Below are 21,259 nucleotides of genomic sequence, written 5' to 3' on the forward strand. Positions count from 1 at the left end.
CGCGGTCACCATGGCAACAGCCGGAGGCGGGCGGCGGCGCGCGGTGCACGCCGGGAAGCGCGGTTCCCGCCGGCGGGGGGAGCGCGGGGGATGCCGGGAGCGCTTCCGGTTCCGTCGGCGGCGGCGCCCGCGTGAGCGCTCGGGAGCGGCGCGGGGGCCGCGCGCGCCAACCGGAACCGGAACCGGGACCCCGGACCGGAAAGGAGAACCGGAAACAGCCTCGGAAGGGCAGCGGGGCCGTAACCGGAGCGCCGCGACCCCCCGGCCTCCGCCATGGCGCTCATCTGCTCCAGTGAGTGCGGAGAGAGCGCGGCCGCGGGAGTGCGGGGGGGGAGCGTTACCGAATGGGGGATCCCGAGCTGCGGGGCGGGGACAGCCGGGGTCACCGGGGGATCACCGGGCAGGGGGTTCCCAAACCCACGTTCCCGTCCCATCCTGTCCTTCCCTGACCCCCGCAGTTTCCAACGAGGTCCCGGAGCACCCGTGTGTGTCGCCGGTGTCCAACCACGTGTACGAGCGGCGGCTGATCGAGAAATACATCGCGGAGAACGGCACCGACCCTGTCAACAACCAGCCGCTGTCCGAGGAGCAGCTCATCGACATCAAAGGTGCCGGGACCGGGAACGGCATGGGAAAGGCTCTCCCGGGAACAGCGGTTCTCCCAGGAAAAGCGGCTCGGGGGTCGGGAATGGCGGTGCCCGAGGTGTTTTGGGGTTTGCTGAGCTGGGGCTGAGGTGCCAAACTCAGCAGTGGAGGCTGGGAAGGAGAGGGGTAAAGCAGGGATGGTGAAACGGGAAAGGCAAGGGATGGGGGTGTGGCGATCCATGGGGATATCGGGGACACGGATGACGCGTCCATCTTCCTTCCAGTCGCCCACCCGATCCGGCCCAAACCCCCCTCGGCCACCAGCATCCCGGCCATCCTGAAAGCCCTGCAGGACGAGTGGGTGAGTGCCGGGGGGGCTGCCGGGGCTGGCATCCCGCCGTTCCCGGGCTGACTGGGGCGCTTCCCGGCAGGATGCCGTGATGCTGCACAGCTTCACGCTGCGGCAGCAGCTGCAGACCACGCGCCAGGAGCTGTCCCACGCCCTGTACCAGCACGATGCCGCCTGCAGGGTCATCGCCCGCCTCACCAAGGAGGTCACCGCCGCCAGAGAAGGTGACGCAGACGCGTGGCGTTCCCGGGAAGGGGCGCTGGGAAGTGCTTTATCCCGGTTTTCCTTTAAACCCGTTGTGTTTCCGCAGCTCTGGCCACGCTGAAGCCTCAGGCCGGGCTCATCGTGCCCCAGGCGGTGCCGTCAGCGCAGCCCAACGTGGCCGTGAGTCCTGCTCCCCATCCCGGCCCTTTTCCCGCTCATTCCCAACCCTTTCCCCACTCTTGGCTCCCAAATTCCCTCTCTGCATGATCCTTCTCTCTGTGCCACACAGGGCGCCGGCGAGGCCATGGATCTGGGAGAGCTGGCGGGAATGACCCCGGAGATCATCCAGAAGGTAGGGCCAGTGTTCCATGTGTTCCCCTCTCCGTCTCCCCATCGCAGAATTCCCGGTCTGTGCCCACCCTCCTCTTGTTTTCCAGCTCCAAGACAAGGCGACGGTGCTGACCACGGAGCGTAAGAAGGTGAGTGGCCTTATCCAAGGATTTGGAGGGAGCTGGAATGTGCTGTGCTCCAGCCAAGGCTGATGTTTATCCCTGTTTTTTCCAGAGGGGCAAGACGGTCCCGGAGGAGCTGGTGAAGCCAGAGGAGCTCAGCAAGTACCGGCAGGTGGCCTCACATGTGGTGAGTGCCAGGCTGGGAAAGGACTGGGAAACTCCCACATGGAGCTGGGAATCGCTTTTTGATTCCTTTTGGGAGGGTTTTGCTCCTTGTGGCATTAACTTGGGGTTCTCCTCCCTCACACAGGGGCTGCACAGCGCCAGCATCCCAGGAATTCTTGCCTTGGATCTGTGTCCTTCCGACACCAACAAGATCCTCACTGGTAAGGGAGCTTTCCTGGGGATTTCCCACCTGGGAGTGGATCTCTGTGTTTTTGGGAATTTGAAGAAGGGACATCAGGCAGGTGCATTTGGAGTTGGTTGGCCCCACACTCCCATCCCAGCGCTTCCTGCTCGGTTTTCCAGGTGGAGCCGACAAAAACGTCATCGTGTTCGACAAGAGCTCGGAGCAGATCCTGGCCACGCTCAAGGGCCACACCAAGAAAGTCACCAGCGTCGTCTTCCACCCGTCCCAGGTACGCCTGCCTCTTTCCTCGCTTCCAGCATGCCTCAAGTGTGGATATCAGGATCCTCCTCTGGTGGAATCTCCTGTTGGGAGCTCTCACAGAGGTGAGTTCTTCCCATGTGAACCTTCTGGTGTTGTCCTTCCGTAGGACTTGGTCTTCTCAGCTTCTCCCGACGCCACAATCCGGATCTGGTCCGTTCCCAACGCCTCCTGTGTCCAGGTGGTCCGTGCCCACGAGGGCTCCGTGACCGGGCTCAGCCTCCACGCCACGGGTGATTACCTGCTCAGCTCCTCGGATGACCAGGTGAATCCCTCCCCATCCCACAGCTCCCACCTTTGCTTCCCACGCCTCCCGTTCCAACACTCTTCCTCTCTTCCAGTACTGGGCTTTCTCGGATATCCAGACGGGCCGTGTCCTCACCAAGGTGACGGATGAGAGCTCTGGATGTGGTAAGCTTTGGAGTTGATTTTCCCCACTCTGGGCATCCCTTGGCTCCTGGAGTTCATGGGAGCTCCTTTGGAGGGATCTTGGTAGCCTTGCCAACCTTCCTGAGTCTTCCCAACCCTTCCAATCTCATCAACCTTCTTAAGTGTTCCCAGCTTTCAAAATATTCCCAACTCTGTGTGTCTTCCCAACCCTCTGAGTCTCGCCAACCTTCTTGAGTCTTCCCAATCTTCCCAACCCTCTTGAGAGTCTTCCCAGCCCTCTTGGGAGTCTTTCCAAGTGTCTGATTCTCCTGCTGTCTCCACAGCTCTCACCTGTGCCCAGTTCCACCCGGATGGGCTCATTTTTGGGACAGGAACAATGGATTCCCAAATCAAGATCTGGGATCTGAAGGTAAGGGCTGATGGGAATGTGTGGGAACAGGGATTTGGAGGTGTTCTGAGCTTAGTTTGGGGATCAGTCCAAGGAGCAGGACTTTGAGGAATGTTTTTGGAGGTTTCTCCAAAAATCCCAAGATCCCAGCTGCAGAGCAGCCGCCGGTGACACCGTGACCGCGCAGGTCGGTTGGGAACGATGCCGCATGCCAGCGCTGTGATTCCCTCTGACCGCCTTGTCCCCAGGAACGCACCAACGTGGCCAACTTCCCGGGACACTCCGGCCCCATCACCAGCATCGCCTTTTCCGAGAACGGATACTACCTGGCCACGGCAGCCGACGACTCCTCGGTCAAGCTCTGGGATTTGAGGAAGCTCAAGAACTTCAAGACGTTGCAGCTGGATAACAACTTCGAGGTGTGTGGTGTCCCTTTTCCCCCAAGGCCTCTCTGCTCCAGGGGTTGTGGCATCCCAGAAAAGCCATTTGGAGCTTTTTCAACACCTTGTTGTGATTCTTCTCCACAGGTGAAATCCCTGATTTTCGATCAGAGCGGGACCTATCTGGCGCTGGGCGGGACCGATGTCCAGATCTACATCTGCAAGCAGTGGACGGAGATCCTCCACTTCACAGGTGAGGGAGTCTGGGAATCACGGAAGTGGCTGGGGCAGGAATGGGACAAATCCAGTCGGAATTGTGACCATGGATTGTTTTCTGTCCCCAGAGCACAGTGGTCTGACCACAGGAGTGGCCTTTGGCCACCATGCCAAGTTCATCGCTTCCACAGGCATGGATCGGAGCCTCAAGTTCTACAGCCTGTAGCCCTGGAAGTGGGGCTGGGATTTTTTGGGATTCAGGGTGGGAGGTGGGTGGGAATATCCATGTGGGATTATCCAGGTGGGATTATCAAGCTCCCCTGTTGTAGCTGTTGGTGTAAGGGAAGTCAGACATTGCCTTCCCCGTGCTCCATGAATTTATTGTTTAGTTTTTTTCCCAATGCTGTGTGTTTTCCGCCTTTAGATTGTTTTGTGTAACTGGTTTGACAAAAAACCCTAATCCCGTTGCTGGTGGAAGTTTGAGGTCGGGATGTGTGGAAGGAGGGAGGGAAGAGAAGACTGTGCAGTTTTGTAAGCAGTTACTTAGTTTCAGTATGGAAATAAAGAATTATTCCCTGTCATCCCAGCTGGAAAAGGCTCCTGTGAAGGGTGGTGGTGTAGCAGGGTGGGATTTGGGGGTCTGTGGCTGCTGCCAGCTTGGGAATGGGGATGAAGGATCCTCTTTACTCCCCTCTCAAGGACAAACCACCCTTAGAGCCGTGTTTTGCACTGGTTTTATTTATCCAGCCTTCCCAGAGACATCCATCAGCATCCAGGTAGAGGCTGTGAGGAGGAAGAGGGGGAGTAGATAACTTAGAGGGGTGAAGGGGTGTTTGGGATGAAGGGGTTTTTGGGGAGCAGAAGGCACTCACTCCTCAGCCTCTCTGCTGAGTTCCCCCTCTCTTGGGAACCTCAGGAAACACAAGGCATCCCTGGGATGTGACTGTCCCCATGCTGTCACCTGTCCTCCTGTTCCCTGGAGACCTCCGTGCTCCTGTGGGGATCAGCAGGTTGGCTTGGGAAGAGGGGAACATGTAGAGGTCTTCCCAAAAGCCTGGAGGCTCCCAGACTCACGTGAGGGCACTCCCAGCTGGCAGGAGGGCCGGCAGGGCTCCGGCTGGGCCAGGTGGCACACGGAGGCACTGCAGGAGATGTACACCTGGGAGCCACAGGAATGCCAGTGTCACCTGGGCATCCCCAAAAAGAGTCCCCAAGCCTGAAGAGACCCCCAAAAATTGTCCCCAAGCCTTGAGGAACCCCCCAAAAGCAGCGTGAGCTTCCCAACAGGAAGAGACTGTGGGCAGCTGGAAGCAGGGTCAGTGCTGGGGTGGGTTTGGGGATGTTGGGATGAGAGATTCCCAACACTGAGGCATTCCCAACAGGGATTCAAGGGAATCCCCCTCACCTCCCCCTCCAGCACAGTCATTCCAGGGGGCTCCACAAAGGCGAAGGTGGAGATGACAAAGCGCTGGTAGTGGCTCGGGAAGGGCAGCTCCGGAGAGACCGGACCCATCGGAATCAGCCGTGTCCTGTAGTTGTCCCCTTGGAAGGGACACCTGGGTGGGAAGCAAGGACACTGTGTCAGCACAGTGACCCCCTCACTTCCATCTTCCCATCCTTTTCCACTCACCCTTCCACCAGGATGGGCCACTGGGGCTGGGATGTGGCATGGGAGCCAGGGGAGGCCCAGCAGTGGTGCAGCACCAGCACCAAATTGGGATCCGTCTTCTGGAGCAGCCGGACTTCCACGTAAATGGGGTCCCGGAGCACCCTCACCAGGGGGAAGTCACCCACAGCGTGGTAGGAGCTGTAGGATTCGTCTGTGGGAATGTTGGGAGGGTTTGAGTGGGATGGGGAGCGGGATGGGGAGCGGGATAGGGAGCACTCACCAGTGGCAATCCGCAGCTGGAGCCCCAGCGGGCCCAGCATGGCCAGGGGGGCGGCTGTGGGGGGCACGGCCACCTCCACTCCCAAGGGAAGGAGGTCGCTGGAGTTGTAGATGCACCGAGCTCGGAGACTGGGGAAAAGAGGAAGAGAAAGGTGGGAGACTCCCAAATCCTCTATCAGCCCCCTCAGCCCAAGTTGTGGGGACACCACCAGGGACAGGGCAGCAGTGAGGGTTGGTTTGATCCAAGGGGGAATCCAGGCTCTCTGCTTCGATTTTTCCACCCTCTTCCCTTACATGTAGACGCTGTCCCGAGTGATGGAGCCACGGGGGGATCCCCGGACATCGATGGTGGAGATCAGCTGGTTCTCATAGATCAGCATGTCCTCGATCGCCTGTGTAGGGAACACTGGAATGGGAAACATCCTGGGGGATGCACAGATCAGGACTTGAGGCAGGAGGCAGCACATGGATGAGTTCTTTATCCTGAAGTTTTGGAGGGACTGGGAGCATCCTGGGGGCACTTCTCTCCTGAAGTGACCCCACCATACCCACCTGGGGGCTCTCTGGGGTTTTCCCGCCCTACCTGGACGGTGGTGCCGCAGTGGGTGACCGGGAAGCGGAACATGACGAAGGCCTCGGACACGCGGCGGGGCTCACATCCCGCCTGGCTGCTGGCCAGCCGCACGCTGTCCAGGTTGTACGGCAGGGCCACCATTCCCCGCGGGACCACCAGGACAAAGTGTCCCTCCAGCAGGCACTGCACGGTGGCTGCGATACCACGGAGAGGCTCCGTCACTCTGAACACCCTCTCCTGGCCCTGGGGAGGGATTTTGGGACGTGCCTCCGGGTGGCCTACCGGTATTCCCGTAATAGCAGGGTGTGGTACGGTCCATGTCGTCGTAGCAGCATCCCGCCTGCACGCATGCATCCCGCCCCTGTGGAGCCACGCACGGCATCCGGCCCACCGGCACCTGGCACTGCTCCCGTGTCAGCTGCATTCCTGGGGGGAAGCAGAGAGGGGGCACAGCAGCAATGTGGGTTGAGCACCTTGAGGCTTTTCCCTTTGTCCCAGCATCCCATCTTCCTGCCTTACCTGCCCCTGGCGAGGGGTAGAAGAGCGCTGTGGACTCCAGCAGGTCGGGCTGGGAGTGAATCCCAGGATGCAGCAATCCAGGCTGGGGCCGCAGCCCAGGGCGTCCCAGGCCTGGCTGGGGCTCAGCCTGGAGCCCAGGGCTGATGAAACCTGGCCAGGATGAGAGTCCTGGGTGCACCAAAGCTGGGCTGGGATGGCCAGGATGGAGCAGCCCAGTGTGGCCCGGGACCCCAGTGTGGGAGTTGGAGTGATGACTGGGACGAGATACTCCCGGCTGGTTTAGGGGCTGAGCTCCTGGGCGCAGGAATCCTGCTGGAGTCTGGGCACCAGTGGAGGTCAAGCCAGGTTGGTTGTGGGATACAAACCCTGGGCGAATCCCTGGTTGGTTTTGACCCATGGAATGCATCATCCCAGGCTGGTTTTGGGACACAGACCCTGGTTGGTTTTGACCCACGGAATGCATCATCCCGGGCTGGTTGTGGGATACAGACCCTGGGCGAATCCCTGGCTGATTTTGACCCCCGGGATGATTTTGGTATACAAACCCTGGGCGAAGTTGTCCCGGTTGGTTTTGACTCCCAGGCTGGTTTTGGGACACAGACCCTGGGCGAATCCCTGGTTGGTTTTGACCCACGGAATGCATCATCCCGGGCTGGTTGTGGGATACAGACCCTGGGCGAATCCCTGGCTGATTTTGACCCCCGGGATGATTTTGGTATACAAACCCTGGGCGAAGTTGTCCCGGTTGGTTTTGACTCCCAGGCTGGTTTTGGGACACAGACCCTGGGCGAATCCCTGGTTGGTTTTGACCCACGGAATGCATCATCCCGGGCTGGTTGTGGGATACAGACCCTGGGCGAATCCCTGGTTGGTTTTGACCCATGGAATGCATCATCCCAGGCTGGTTTTGGGACACAGACCCTGGTTGGTTTTGACCCACAGAATGCATCATTCCAGGCTGGTTTTGGGATACAGACCCTGGGCGAATCCCTGGTTGGTTTTGACCCACGGGATGCACCATCCCGGGCTGATTTTGGGATACAGACCCTGGACGCAGGTGCCCCGGCTGGGTCTGACCCCCGTGATGTGCCAGACTGGGATGGTTTTGGGACACAAGCACTGGGCGAAGCATCCCTGGCTGGCTCTGCCCCCCAGACTGGGGGGGCTGCACTGCTGGGCGGAAGAAGCTTCCCTGGATTTGGGTGACAGGATGAGCCCCACCAGGCTGGGGCAGAAGCCCCGAGTGGGCTGGACTGGAATGGTGCTGGAGCCCAGGAAGCACTGAGCTGGGCTGGTACTGTCCCACGGTGTGAACCTGCTCCAGGTGATCTTGGGATGTGAAGTGGGATCCCGTAAGGGTAAGGGAGGACTCGGAGACCTGGTGCAGGCCGGTGTGGGAGATCAGGACTCCGCTGTCCCGGGTCTTCTCCCGGGTTCCATCTGGGAGCATCTCAGAGCCACCTGGCTTGGGGCAGGTCATGTTGACCTCGTAGGAGGTGACGGGGATCCCGCTGGACAGCAGCTCCTCCAGCTGCACCCGCAGGACGTAGCGGTTCTCCTGAGGGGGGACACGAGGGACAGTCACCCCCATCCTTCTGGAAGGGACCGCGGAGGGGACAGGAGCGTCACCTTGAACAGGACGTGGCAACCCTTGTAGCCAGAGGAGAAGATGACAGAGCCGTCCTCCCTGGAATTCAGCCAATGGAGGCAGATGGAGCAGTTGGCCACGTCAAAGCGGGAGCCAAACTCGTCTGGGGGGACACCATGGACACGGGGAAGTGACACATCCTGGGGCATGGAAACCCCCCCGGCCAGCAGCAACAGCTCATCCAAGCCAATGGGCTCATCCCACTGGCATACCATCACCATGGAACACTCCAGGACTGAGGGGAATCCCAGAGAAATCCAGCACCCCAAGGAGATCCAGGGTGTCCCCCCACTCACCCAGAACTTTGAAGCGGACAGTGCGGCCGTGGGACGGGAAGACCAGGAGCTGCATTCCCAACTCCCCGCAGTCATGGCGGTACTGCAGGAGTGCCACGGTGGCTCTGGGCCACGGGGACAGGAGGAAGAGGAGCAGGAGGAAGGAGCAGCTCCGTCCCATGGCGGTGACACAGATGGAGCACGGGGCTCCGCGGTGTGGATTTATATCCAGATGGCTGGGATGCGGGGGGGGATCAGGATCAGCTGATCCCGTGGGATGAGCTCTGCCCAGGGCTCCTCGCTCCCGTGCTGCTGGTGACCTCAGTGCCCCAGCCCTGTGGTCACCTCCTGTGGCTGTGTCACGGTGACCAGGGACAAACCAAGCTTATCCCACATTTGGAGGCTGTCCCAGTGACCAGGGAATGGAACTGGTGCCAGGCGGGATGCCCAGCTGGATCAGCTTATCCAGGGGGAAAGGAGAAGGCTGGTGTGTGCCCACCTCCCCAGAGCTACTGGGGACAGCGGTGACATCTGGACACGCCACTCCTGGAATAGCCACGGGACCAGGGGACACAGTGGCATGGCCCCAGTAGCATCTGAGGGATTGGAAATCAGCCAGTTACCCAAAATCCCTGCTTGCTGTTGTGCCCTGCTGACAGTGCCACCCGGAATCCAAAGTCCTCCATGTGCATTCCCTGTGCCTACCTTTCCCCAAGTTTCCCTTCTGGGATTTATCTTTACTGCAGATTAAACTCCATCACCCCTCCCCACCCTTCCCAGAGTTACGGTCACGGCCACTCCCTGTTCCATGCCCTGGGTGTGGGAATGGGGTCACGCCAGCTCCCAGCAGCCCAGGGATCCTGGCCGGAGGGCGTGAGGAGCCAGGGGCTGGATGTGATTCCCTCAAACCTCCTCTGGAAGTGAGGGCAACTGCAGAGAGAGCAGTGCGACCCCAGAACCACAGCTGGGCTGATAGATGGCCAATATATGCTCTATATGTGCCCCACGTGTGTCCTACACATATATATATATCTTGATGTCTAATATCTCTTTTATATATGTGCTATGTATGTCCAATATGTCTGAGCTGTCTGTTCTGTATCCTATACATGTTCCATATGTATCCAATACATATCCTATACATATGTCCAATATATATCTGATCTATATCCAATAGATCTATCCCACATGTCCAATATACATCCTATATATATCTGACGTATGTCTCCCATATGTATCCAATATATGTCTGATGTATCTCCCACATACCTCCAATAAATCTCCTAAATCTGTGTCCCACACATCATCGCCCAGGAGCACAGGCAGGATCCATCAGTGGTGACACTTTATTCCCCGCAGTGACAATCCCGGTGACCACAACTCCTTTTCCCCACCCCTCACAGCTTCATGGCAGCAACCGACCCCAGATGGAGCTCCAAGAACTGCAGGATCTCCTGCCAGGAATGTTCCTGGGCCCGGGCATGGGGCTGGAGCTCTCCCCCCCACGCCACCGGCTTGGGAGTGCCCCGGATGCTGGAGTTGCTGCACAGGGGGGATCCGGGGGGCTCGATCAGGTGCCCGGCACCGGGATAGGACAGGATCCGGCCGCTCTCCGGCGGCATCCGCGCCAGGGCCAGCTCGGCGAAGAGCTTGCTGTTGAAGCTGCGGTCGGCCTCTCCCACCACAAACAGTACCTTTCCCCGGATCTTCTCCACCGGGATGGCCGAGGCCTGGCGGGCGGGATCCCGGGGGTCGGTGAAGATGGCCGAGTTGTCCATGGCTCCCACCTCGGTGAACAGGACGCGCTCGGTGTAGTAGGGAATGGCAGGGATGCGCAGCTCCTTATAGACCAGCGGGTTTCCATACAGGAAGCTCGTACCGTTGATCCACACCGTGGCCACCACCTGTGGCAGGAAGGTGGCCATGGCCAAGGCCACCTCCGCACCTTTGGAGACTCCCACCACGCCCAGGCCGGGGCCTCGGACCTGAAGCAAGAGGAGATGGAGCCAGCTGGGATAATACACGGGGATAATACATTTACTGGGACATCCCTGGGTGCCAGGACAAGGATGTCCTCATGGGATATCTCCTACTCCCTGGGACATTCCTGGTGTTGGGACAACCCTGGGACATTACCCCTTGCCACCTGGACATCATGCTCACCAGGATGAGGATGGCTCCAGGACATTCCTGGTCCCCAGGACAATCCCTGGTCACCTGGGTATCCGGCTCACCAGGTTGCCCCCAGTCCCCAGCACATGCTGGCTGACAGGTGCCTTTCTCCACACTCCAGGACTCACCTTGGGATGCCGGAGGAGCAGCTCTGCCGCTTCTTCGAAGTATTCCAGGTCCAGCTGTGCCAGGACTCGGGGCAGGTCGTCGTAGGCGAAGAAGGCGAGGGCCAGCACGGCAAAGCCCCGGCTGGCCAAGAGCCCTGCCCGGAACTCAATCAGCCCCCCGGCGCCCCCAAACAGGTCGATGACCCCGGGGAAGGGGCCCGGACCTGTGGGAAGACCAGGAGAATGTCAGGGATGGGGAGCCACCCATGCTGTCCTTCATCCCAGAGGTTCCATGGCTGGGCATCCCAGGGGGCACAAGGTCCAGTATCCTGGGGGTCCCAAGATCCTAAGGTTTGATATCTCAAGGATCCCAAGGCTGGACAACCCAGGAATCCCAACTTTGGGCATCCCAGGGGTCCTGTGGTTTGTTATCCCAGGGCTTCCAGGGCTGGATAGCCAGGAATCTTATGGTTTAGCATCCCAGGAGTCCCAGTGCTGTTTCCCACGGGTCCTGATGTTTGGCATCCCCAGGATCCCAAGGTTCAGTATCAGTAGGCAGGGCTCCCAAGGGAATACTGGCTGGATATCCCAGGGGTCCCAAGACTGGGCACCAAAGGGCTCCCAAGAACAAACACCCTGCCAGTCCCAAGGTTTGATATCCCGGAATTCCCCGCTCCGCAGTGCTCACCAGGAGGCAGGAACAGGGCGCCACGGACCCTTCCCTCGCGGATGGGCACCCGCTGCACTCCGGGGCCCACGTACCAGCGCTCGGCCTCGCAGGATCCCAGCGGCTGCTCCCGCAGATCCGTGCCCAGGCTGAGCCCGTCGAACACTTCCAGCCGGACGCGGAAGGGGCTGCCGGCCACATCCCGCTTGACCAGCCGGCGGAAAAGGGTGTCGGGCTGCAGGAACCAGAAGAGCCCCATGGGCCAGACCCCGGAGTAGCTGCCCCCCAGGGCGGCATGGAGCCCGGGATCCACCTCTCCCGCTCCGTCAGCGCGGAAAAAGGCGCGGGATTGGAAGCACTCGCCCTGCTCGTCCTTCAGCCATGCCCGGAGGGTGACAAGTTGGGATGGGGACAGTCCCCGCACACGGATCTGCACCGGCCGGTCGGCCAGCGAGGACTGCGGTGTCACTGTCACCTCCACCATGGTGCACCTGGGAATGGGAATCACCCTGAGTGTCCCACAGGGATTGCCACGCCCAGGAGGGGGCTGGTGGCGGGGGCCTGTCCCCAGGGATCCCCATGGGGGACCCCCAGGATGGGGTTTGTGGTCCAGACAGTTCTGCTGGCATCCCTCCTTCCCTGTCCCTATCCCTGTTTCCCATGTCCCCAGCCCCTCGTGGTCCCTGTCCCTTCTTTCCTGGTTCCTGTCCCCTCCTCCTTCCCCGATCCCCATCCTTTGCTTCCCTGTCCCCATCCCCTCCTTTCCTCACCACCTCCCACCCTCTGACCCCCAACCCCTGCTCCAAAACTCACCCAGCAGCCGGGACACCCCTTTTCCATGTGTCTCCCAGCCCAGCCATTCCCAGCACCCTCTGTCCCCCCCGCTTATCCCCCTCCCCACCCCGGAGCTGGAGCAGGGTGGGATCCAGGGGCTCCAAGCCCCCAGTCCTGCGCGCACCCCGCTCCCTCTCCGGGCAGCACGGCAGGCTGGGAACAGGGATGTTGGCCCCCGTCCAGCCCGGGGAGGAGACACGTGGCTCTCCCACAGCCGTCCCACCAGGAAATCGGCCCCCAAGGGCCCGAGCTTCTTCCCCTTCTCTTACCCCGCCGGGCAAACCTGGGCCGTGGGCTCTGCAGAGGGAGACGCTCGAGGATTCCTTGGAAATCATTAACCCGGGAATGGCGAGGGCAGAGCCCTCCTGCCCCATGACCCCGTGCCTGCCTGGCACCGGCCACACCCCGAAATTCCTGCTAGTCCCCACTTTCCCTGTGGCACCACCCCCACCCTGGACACGGACGGGACACACCCCACTCCAATTCAGGACCCCCCCAAAATTGTCACGCCAGGATGAAGCTCCAGGGCCTCATATTCCCATCCCAGGGCTTCACACTGATTCCTGCAATCCCATTTTCCACCCAGTGCACCCCTTTGTGCCCCCATCCCCTCCATCCCAGCTCACAGCCACATCCCTCCCCAGGAATGCAGAAAGGGGTGTCCATGGACCAAGAAAAACCAGGAATGTTAAGAAATAAGAAATCCATGTGGATTTCCAACTTATAGCCCCCACCGAATTCCCAGTGTTGCCCCCCACAGAAGGCTGTGTGACACTGTGAACCCTTCCTTGCTGACAGGTTCCAGGGCTCATTCCCAGTGGGAATTCCCTCTTTGGGGAAAAGGCAACTGCAAGGAACACTCTAATCCCAGGAATGCCTTAGGGAAGGCTCCAGCTGGAGCCTTCAGTCCCCAGAGCCAGTGGAGGCGAATCTGTCTCAGTTCCTATTCATTTTTATAAGAAAAAGGCAAATTTGGGAAAGCAAAGTTCTGTTCCACATCCTGATTCCACAGGGATTGAGGGATCCAGCAGCTGGTGCCTGTGGAATGCACCCCCTCAGCTCTGTCCTGTTGTTTGTCCAACACTGAGGGTCCTGGCAGCGATTCCTGCCTGGCAAGCCGAGGAAAAACCGCTGGGAAGGAGCAGGATCCTCGTGGCAGCATCCCAAATCCTGCCTCATTCCGTGCTGCGCCTCACGGGCGTCTTCTGGAGCAGGGCCAGCGTGTCCCGCTTCTCCACCCGCCTCAGCTGCTTCTTCTTGGCCCTCCTGAGCTTCAGGGGGTTCCGGATCTGGGAAACGGGAAAAGAGGGGAGATTTCATGGAATCATAGGAGCCCAGAATGGCTTGGGAGGGAAGGGGCCTTAGGGATGATCCAGTTCCCCCCTGGCCATGGGCAGGGACACTTTCCACTGGTGCAGGTTGCTCCAAGCTCCGTCCTGGAGCATTTCCAGGAGTGCAGCAGAGTGTGGGAATGAGGCAGGATGGGCGTGGATGGCTCCCAGCCTCCCACCACCTTCAGGATCTGGGAAGGGATTTATCCCAACACTAACCCCATCCTCACCCACAGGTGAGCTCTTCACCACACCCACCCCGAGCTCCCAGGTCTCTTCCCGATGGAAAAGCCAGGCTTTCCCCGCATGGATCCCCACCAGTGCCGCATTTCCCTCGCTCCACCACCCCATTATCCCTCAGTTCTGGTGCTCCCCAGCCTGGGAGAGCACAGGGGACACACATCCAGCCTGCCCGGATCCTCCCGGGATCCTCCAAAGACGGAGACAGGGAGAGGAACTGGAGCAAACTGGAGCTGATCCAAGGGGCTGGAGGTTGTGGGGTGCTCGCAGGGCTGCTCCCAGCTGGCACAGGGCACTCACCACTTGGACAATCTCGGCTTTCCGCTCGTTTTCCAGGCGTCGCTTCAGGTTTTCCTCCCGCCGCCGCTTCTTTTCCTGTGGGAGCAGCACCACAACATTCCCTGCGGATCCCTTCCCCTGGGATTAAATCCAAACCAGCCCCTGCCCAGCCAAGTGTGAAATCTGTCATTCCAGCAGCTTTTCCACCCCGGGTGAGGCTGGAATTGACCCAGGGAGTTTATTCCGAGTCAGTGACTTGGGGCATGTGACCGTCAGTGAGTGGATTTGGCAGCAGGACAGGGAATTGTCCATCCCAGCCGCCCTTTTCCTGGGCTCTGCCACAGTTCTGAGGCCGGGAAGAGGGCAGAGACAAGGGATTGTGCTCGGGAAAGATGGGAATTCTCCAGCTCCTGAGCCCCGTTACCTCTTTCTCCCTCTGCTTGGCTTCCTCCAGCTGCCGTGCCAGATCCCGGACCAGCTTCCTCTCCTGCCTCTCCTTCATTTTCCGTGCCCAGGAGCTGCGCAGCGCCTTGTCCTGGATCATGTGGGAGAACCTGCGTGGGCACACCAGAGCTACTGGATCCCCAAAAACCCCGGGCTGCAGCCGGGGCCACTCCAGCTCCTCTCCAGAATTCCACGAAACTCCGCCAACCTCGGAGCATGCCACGGCATCCTCAGCATCCCCTCCAAGTCATCCCTGCCACCGCTGGATCCTTCCTAAAGCTCAAGGATACCTCCGGAACCCCCTCACAAGCCCCCGAAACAATCCTGTCCCCCTCAAAATTCCCCCAGACCTCATGACTCCCCCAAAGAGCCCTTCTGGAGCCCAGAGCCCCCCAGGAACTGCCCCCCAGTCCCCGCCTCCCTTCCCACCTCTTCTTCCCGGGATCCTTCCACACGCGTCCCGACTTGGGCTTGCCCCGCGGGATGGCTACCACCGCCTCCTGCGGCTTCTTGCCGCCTTTCCGCCGCCGCCGAGCCGCGGCCGGAGCCGAGGCGGCCCCGCTGGGCCCCTCGGGGATCGCTCCCGGTCCCGGTGTCCCCCCGTTCTCCCCCTCCATGATCCACGCGGCTCCGCGGCGTCGCGGAGAGATGACGTCAGACCAGCGATCCCCGCAAAAACGCGAAGCCAGAGCGCCTCCCTGGCCGCCATTTTTGTATTGGGCAACGCCCTCCGCGCACGGCGGCCGCCGCCATGCTTGTGTCGGGCGTTGACGCCATCTTTGTGCCGGGCAGCATTCTTCCTGCACTGCTGCGGCCGCCATCTTTGCGCCGGGCAGCTCCGCCCACCACCGTGGCCGCCGGTACCGGGGCCGCCCGAACTCCCCCAAACACACCCGGGGCGAGCCCCCCCCGCCCCCCGAGTCACCCCCGGAGACACGCGCGGGCTGGGCTGGGGGAGAGGCCTTTATTGGGGACCGAACACGCTGAGGACATCCCAGGGGGCTCCGGTAGCGGGGATCCCCCCGGGATGCGGCTGCACGTGCGGGGCTGGGCCGTGGCTACAGCGCCTGGGAAAGCAAAACCAGCGAAATCCAGGGAAATCTCAGGGAGGGACACGGGAATGCCCGGACTGGGGCGGCCCTTCGGAGGAAGGAAGGGGTGGTTCAGCACTCCAGGGATTCCCAGGGATGCCCGCTTCCCTCACCAGCTGGCTGTATGTGTGCTGCCGGACCGTGTCGTATCCAAACGCCAGGACCGCCACGGCCACGCAGAATTCCAGGAGGCCGAGGATCACCAAGATGGAATCCAGGCTGTTGCTCAGCATCTGCGAGGAGGAGGAGGAGGACGGGAATATCCCGGGATCCACCACCCGAAGAGGACCTGGATCCTTGAACACCCCGCATGGAGACTGGGATTTCCCGTGCGATCCCGGCTGTCCCTACCTTGCTCTCCCTGTTGAGGCACCATTCCGGGCGGCGCTGGAAGGGCCCGGGCTTCTCGCAGCCGGGCACGACCCGGGTGATGGCCGTGCCGTGGATCCCGGTGGCCACCAGCGTGCCCAGGACAACGCCCACGCTGACCACACAGCAGGTCTTGACCTGCGGGAAGCACCCCGTGACACGGACACCGGGAAGGGCCGCTTCCCACATGGATCTGAGATCTCCCGGAGAAGCTGCCCAGTTTTGTCCCACTCATCCCCGCAGTGATTCCAAAGCCATGGGGGTCTCCTGGACCTTTTATCTCCCTCATCCCACAGTGACCCCGACCCCCATCCTGTGCTCCATGTGGGAGAGCCGGGCACTTCCCAAGGGGGAGACTGGCCTGTGGATCCCATGGGATGAATCCAGGCTGTGGAGGGGTCCCAGCAGCTGCTGGAGGGGACATAAGGAATGGGGGGACACATTGCCCCTCCCAGCCTGGATCTTACCAGCGCAGGGCTGTCTCTCCTTTCACTTTCCACCAGCAAGGAGCCCGAGACCAGGAGCTACTTGGAAAACAGCGGGAATTGGTGTCAGCAGCAAGGCACCCTTCCCTGGCACCCTTCCTGGTGTCCCTCCAGCTGGGAATTGGGGTTCAGGGATGCACAAACACCCCGGATTGTCGGAGGGGGATGGTCAGTGGAGACCTGGTGACCCTGGGATATTGTCCCCAGTCCATCAGGATTTCCCTCAGATTCCCATGTCCTCATCCCAACTTACCAGGATCCCCAGCCAGAAGAGGATCCCGCTGGCCACAGGGAGGGAAGGGTTACTGTGCTCCGACAGTGTCAGGATGAGCCCGAAGCCGACGTGGACAATTCCAGTGAAGATGTGGATGGTCTGGGGAAGGATGAGGGAGACACATCCCACCCCAATCCCACGTCACAGTGCCGGGAAGGGACTGAGAAGGCACCTGTCCCAACGTCCCCTCCACCCAACCAGGGAGAATGTCCAGCAGGACAATCCCTGCAGATCCCCAATCCCTGCTGGGCCCCTGGAAGGCCATGTCTCACCCCCAACACCTTGGGATGAGCCCTCCGGAAGCCTTGTGTTTGGAATGAGGTCCTGGCAGGTGTCTGGGAGCCTGAGGCCAGCTGGGCCGCCCGGGGATCCGTGGCCGGGATCACCTCCGTGATGATCCTGACGCTGCCGGCGTCGGTCACCGTGGTGGCCGCCATGGCCTGGGAACAAGACCAGGAAGCTGAAGGAATTCCCAGGTGCCTTCCTCCTCCTCTTCCTCCTCACTGTGGTCCCTTTGCTGTCCGAAATCCCCGGGAGGTGCCGGCCAGGAAGGGACACGCTCCCGCTGCCCTTTGCTCCCTGCGGGAAGCTCGCTCATGGAATTCTCGTCAGGGCCCTCTTGCTCAACGAGGCGGCTTTGCCAATGGAGGCTCCCAAAATCCTGCACGGGAATAGGGAGGGAGGGACAGGGAACCCCTCCCCGGGCTCTGCGGCCTTGGGAAGGGTTGGATGCTTTTCCCTCAGAATGCTCCAAGATCCCCTTTCCATCCCAAATTGTGGATGCTTTGTTTGGGAATCGCTCCTGCAATTAGCTTGGTGCCTAATGAGGTGTTCATAACCTAACCCTGCCCACTTCCCAGGAAAAGCTTGCACTGAGACAGGGAATTTGATAAACCCCCTTATAAAGGAAATGCCTTTATTGCCAGTTTTGGGAATTCTCCCTCCTCCAGTCCTGTGAGTTTGTCCCCAGTGAGGACACGCAGGAGGGATTCAGGGATCTCTGGCAATCTCCATTGGGAGTCAGAGGGAAAGGAGATGCTGTTATTTATGATGGGAAATGGGAGCTCAGGCTGGGAATGGAGCCACCACACACGGCAAAGGGATCACGAGGGATTCAGAGGCCCCTTCCTGCCTCCATCTCTCCCTCTTCCCAGAAAACAGCCATGTCCTTTTCTCCAGGAGCATTGGGACCTGGAGGAGCCCCCAGGTTTCCTGGATGTCTGATGTGTACAGGGCAGGAATTTCTTGGTGGAACGGGAATTTTTAGGTCCAGGATTCTGGCATCACCCTCTCTCTCTGCCTGGGAAAGGACAGGACCCTCCAGGTGACAATTTCAGGAGTAGCTGGAGCAACTTCTGGAAGTTTTTTCCTTCTCTCTGGCTCTAGAGGGAGCTGAGAGGCCGCGTTTGGAAGCGTCGCGCTTCCAGAGCTCGGGAGCGGCTTCCAGCCCTGGGGCCGGCTTGGAACAACCTGGGCTGGTGGGACACGTCCCTTCCCATGGCAGGGGGAGTGGAACTGGATGATCCTTAAGGTTCCTTCCACCCCAAACCATTCCAGGATTCTGCGCCCTCCCCATGCTCCCACACACCAGGGAACGGGACACCCCCTCCAAACCGCTCCAAATCATATCCCAAAAAAGAGCTGGAAGAACATGGCATTCCTCCATCCCACCCATGACCTTCCTCCATCCTGCATCCCTGATGGAAGCCTGCACTTGGCCTTGTAAAGGGCTGCATCTGGCAGCACGGCTTTCCAGGAAAAACATGGACATGGATGAGATTCAGCCTCTTCATCACATTCCTGATGCCTCAGAGCCTTTAATTCCTGCTGGTGCCTCATCCCTCTCAACACTCCAATCCTAACAATCCCAGGGATCTCATTCCAGCCCCAGGAAGGAACACTTGAGCCCCCGTGGAAATTCTGGGATCCCCTCTTTAGCCTTTAGGCAGCCGGGGTATCCTCCACCATTATCCACGGCTCACATTCCCAGCCAAAGCCACCCTACACGGTGGATTTCCTCCCAAATCCGCCTTTCCAGATTCCTACAGCATTCCTGAAGTTCCAGCCTTGCAGCCAGAAACAGCCGTGACTGCTCTCAGCCCCCAAAACCCCACTTTCCGAGTGGGTGATCCATGGAAAAAGCGCTTTCCCCCTTCCTAAATAAACCCAGGTCCAGCTGGGGATGGCAGGAGCCCAAGGTAGGATGTCAGGATTTGTTTTGGAAGCGGATTCCAGAGGAGGTGAAGCTTTGAAGCAGATGCAAGGAAGCAGCAGGGCCGGGTGGTGGAGCTTTCCAACCTTTTCTTTGCAGGAATTTTTGGCTTTGTAGATATATACAACACATTCCTTGGATTTTAATGTTCATTTTCCTGTTTTCTAGGACAAGTTTTGGATGGGGGAAGCCTGACTGGATGCTCAGAGGGGATCAGTGAGACCCTCCCAAATTCCCTCCCACCAGCACAGGACAAAATTTACGAGCCTGGTGGAACCAAAATTCTTTTTCCAACCCCAAAAATCCATGAGTTTTTTTCCAAAGAAAATAGATTACAATGGAGAAAAGCTCTCCAAAGAAACTTGCTGCTTCCTGGGACAAACTTTATATCCCCATAAAAATACCAAAAGTCAACATTTTGCCTTGCTTCCAGGTGTTTCTGCTTCCCACAGGGCTCTTTCCCTACTGATTCCAGAAGGAAAGTCATGTTTTCTGGGAAAGGTTTCAGGTTTTTTGGCTTTAAACATCCCAGTGTCCATTCTAGATTAGGGAATCTGGAACAAGGAGCAGGCAGGAGGCTGGGGGGGCATTGCTGCCTGCTGGGGTGATCCATACCTGGCATGTGGGACACGGTGACATTGCTCCCAAACCCCGTCCCAGATGCGTCCATCACCCCCTGCACGTGACGTTCCAGCCTTTGATCCGCTCATTGCCAGGAAAACTCCTGAGGCTGCAGAAAAGTTCCAGAAAACTTCTCCAAGGCTTCACCGGCATCGACTTCCACTGGCAATCCTGGAATGGGACCTTAAACACTTCCAGGCATGGGGCAGCTACAATTTCCCTGGGAAATCCATTCCAGCACCTCGCCACCCTGGCAGGGAAAAATTTCTTCCCAGTATCCCATCTAAACCCACCCCCTGGCAGTGGGAAGCCATTCCCCCTTGTCCTGGCACTCCAGGCTCTTTTCTAAAGTCCCTCTCCAGCTCTCTTGGGGCACTTTTTGGTGCTGGAAGAGTTGCCAAGGTCTCCCTGAATCCTTCTCTTCCCAAGGGGAAGAGCCATTGGGACACCCTGTTCACCTCACAGTTCCCCTTTCCAGCTCCTCCAAGGGTTTTGGTTTTCCTTAGGGATCACCTCCAGCAGGGACACAAAACTCTGTGGTCCCTGTCACCTGCTATTCCCAACTCCTGGAAGTCTCCACTCCCCCTAGATCTGCAAATTCCCACCTAAAAATAAAAATATATTAAAAACCCCCACATTCCCATAGAGCCTTCAACACTTATTCCAGCATTTTCAGGGAAAGCCACATCTGAACACTGGGATACTCCAGGAAAACAGACCCTGATGCCAGTGGAAGAGGAGGAAGCCTCCTTCCCAGGAAACACCACACTGGGAAAACACAGAGCTTGGATGGGTGGCAGGGTGGCTTCGTGGTGGTCCCGGTGGAGCCAGGAGAGGTCGGGATGCTCTGGAGCCGCAGGCGAGGAGCCGGGGCTGTAATGGGCTGTGGCCACGGGCTGAGCAGAGGCAGCCTGTTCATACTGCTCCCCAAATCCCTGGGGCTTTTCCTACTGATCGGGCTCATTATTTTTTCAGAGCCGGGAACAGAAATAACTGACAGGGAGTGAATAATCCATGAGGCTTTGGCTGAGCAGCGGAGCATTGTCAGGGAGCGTGGAAAGGAGAAGGAAAACACTGAAGTCACCCCAAAACATAAGGGAATGTTCAAGGAGGAGGTCACTGATCCCACTCTGGCACTGGAGGGGAAATTTGGGCTGGATCCTCCCCCAGAGCACTGGGAACTCACCAGGATGTTCCCACCCGTTGGAAAATCAGCACTGGGGTCTCTTTCCTCCCCTCCATCCCACCTTTCCACTTCCATGAGCTTGGGATGCTCCTTAAATAATTTGATGTCGCTGGATGCTCATCACCACCTCATTAAATCCACCAGCATTCCCCCAGATGCAGGATATTTAAGGGTGGAACCATAAATGAGCTTGTCAGGAGCTGACAAACCTGGTCCTGTTCAAAATGATCCCAGAGCCCTTTTTCTTCCCTGAAAATAAAGAATTTTTTAGGAATTGCTGCGTGGATAAGGGTTGGGAGCACCCCTCATCTCCATTCCCGCCATCCAGGATTGTGGGAACAGGGAGCACATGACACCGGTGTCCCCATGTCACCTCCCAGAGCAGCTCCAGCCCCGGGGCAGCTTCTCCGGT

The 21,259-nt window shown here is 59.2% G+C and overlaps 5 protein-coding genes across 6 annotated transcripts; 1 reads left to right on the top strand and 4 right to left on the bottom strand.

Annotated features, from left to right (window-relative positions):
- The first annotated feature begins 78 nt into the window (after positions 1 to 78).
- PRPF19 (pre-mRNA processing factor 19) lies at positions 79 to 4,212 on the top strand. Its single transcript, XM_041470404.1, has 16 exons — positions 79 to 292; positions 459 to 608; positions 870 to 946; positions 1,017 to 1,158; positions 1,245 to 1,318; positions 1,428 to 1,490; positions 1,576 to 1,617; positions 1,703 to 1,777; positions 1,901 to 1,976; positions 2,119 to 2,228; positions 2,367 to 2,522; positions 2,599 to 2,668; positions 2,971 to 3,056; positions 3,284 to 3,454; positions 3,563 to 3,668; positions 3,760 to 4,212. The coding sequence occupies exons 1-16, from the start codon at positions 274 to 276 to the stop codon at positions 3,855 to 3,857; spliced, it is 1,515 nt and encodes a 504-aa protein (XP_041326338.1). The 5' UTR covers positions 79 to 273; the 3' UTR covers positions 3,858 to 4,212.
- Positions 4,213 to 4,506: 294 nt separating this feature from the next.
- On the bottom strand, positions 4,507 to 8,716 carry ZP1 (zona pellucida glycoprotein 1). The gene is made up of 13 exons (XM_041470393.1): positions 8,557 to 8,716; positions 8,242 to 8,363; positions 7,581 to 8,170; positions 7,111 to 7,328; positions 6,613 to 6,990; positions 6,376 to 6,519; positions 6,103 to 6,287; positions 5,814 to 5,911; positions 5,521 to 5,648; positions 5,262 to 5,451; positions 5,037 to 5,187; positions 4,706 to 4,790; positions 4,507 to 4,625 (listed from the first exon to the last, which is right to left on the bottom strand). Exons 1-13 carry the CDS (start codon positions 8,714 to 8,716, stop codon positions 4,507 to 4,509), a joined length of 2,568 nt encoding a protein of 855 aa, XP_041326327.1.
- A 1,151-nt stretch (positions 8,717 to 9,867) lies between these two features.
- LOC121355202 (acyl-coenzyme A amino acid N-acyltransferase 2-like) lies at positions 9,868 to 13,105 on the bottom strand. 2 transcript variants are annotated; one of them, XM_041470443.1, is made up of 4 exons: positions 12,295 to 13,105; positions 11,503 to 11,972; positions 10,836 to 11,038; positions 9,868 to 10,520 (listed from the first exon to the last, which is right to left on the bottom strand). In XM_041470443.1, the coding sequence occupies exons 1-4, from the start codon at positions 12,687 to 12,689 to the stop codon at positions 9,933 to 9,935; spliced, it is 1,656 nt and encodes a 551-aa protein (XP_041326377.1). In that variant the 5' UTR covers positions 12,690 to 13,105; the 3' UTR covers positions 9,868 to 9,932. The 2 variants fall into 2 exon arrangements, with proteins under 2 accessions (XP_041326377.1, XP_041326378.1); XM_041470444.1 differs by having other exon boundaries at positions 12,585 to 12,709.
- A 146-nt stretch (positions 13,106 to 13,251) lies between these two features.
- Positions 13,252 to 15,247, bottom strand: CCDC86 (coiled-coil domain containing 86). Its single transcript, XM_041470445.1, has 4 exons — positions 15,039 to 15,247; positions 14,590 to 14,719; positions 14,187 to 14,261; positions 13,252 to 13,604 (listed from the first exon to the last, which is right to left on the bottom strand). The coding sequence occupies exons 1-4, from the start codon at positions 15,224 to 15,226 to the stop codon at positions 13,491 to 13,493; spliced, it is 507 nt and encodes a 168-aa protein (XP_041326379.1). The 5' UTR covers positions 15,227 to 15,247; the 3' UTR covers positions 13,252 to 13,490.
- Positions 15,248 to 15,594: 347 nt separating this feature from the next.
- On the bottom strand, positions 15,595 to 17,296 carry LOC121355208 (membrane-spanning 4-domains subfamily A member 15-like). The gene is made up of 6 exons (XM_041470448.1): positions 17,101 to 17,296; positions 16,808 to 16,927; positions 16,537 to 16,593; positions 16,052 to 16,207; positions 15,814 to 15,933; positions 15,595 to 15,676 (listed from the first exon to the last, which is right to left on the bottom strand). The coding sequence occupies exons 1-6, from the start codon at positions 17,263 to 17,265 to the stop codon at positions 15,668 to 15,670; spliced, it is 627 nt and encodes a 208-aa protein (XP_041326382.1). The 5' UTR covers positions 17,266 to 17,296; the 3' UTR covers positions 15,595 to 15,667.
- Positions 17,297 to 21,259: the final 3,963 nt, after the last annotated feature.

The sequence above is a fragment of the Pyrgilauda ruficollis genome, unplaced genomic scaffold (assembly GCF_017590135.1).
Source record: "Pyrgilauda ruficollis isolate IOZ18807 unplaced genomic scaffold, ASM1759013v1 scaffold245, whole genome shotgun sequence".
NCBI classification, from domain to species: Eukaryota; Metazoa; Chordata; class Aves; order Passeriformes; family Passeridae; genus Pyrgilauda; species Pyrgilauda ruficollis.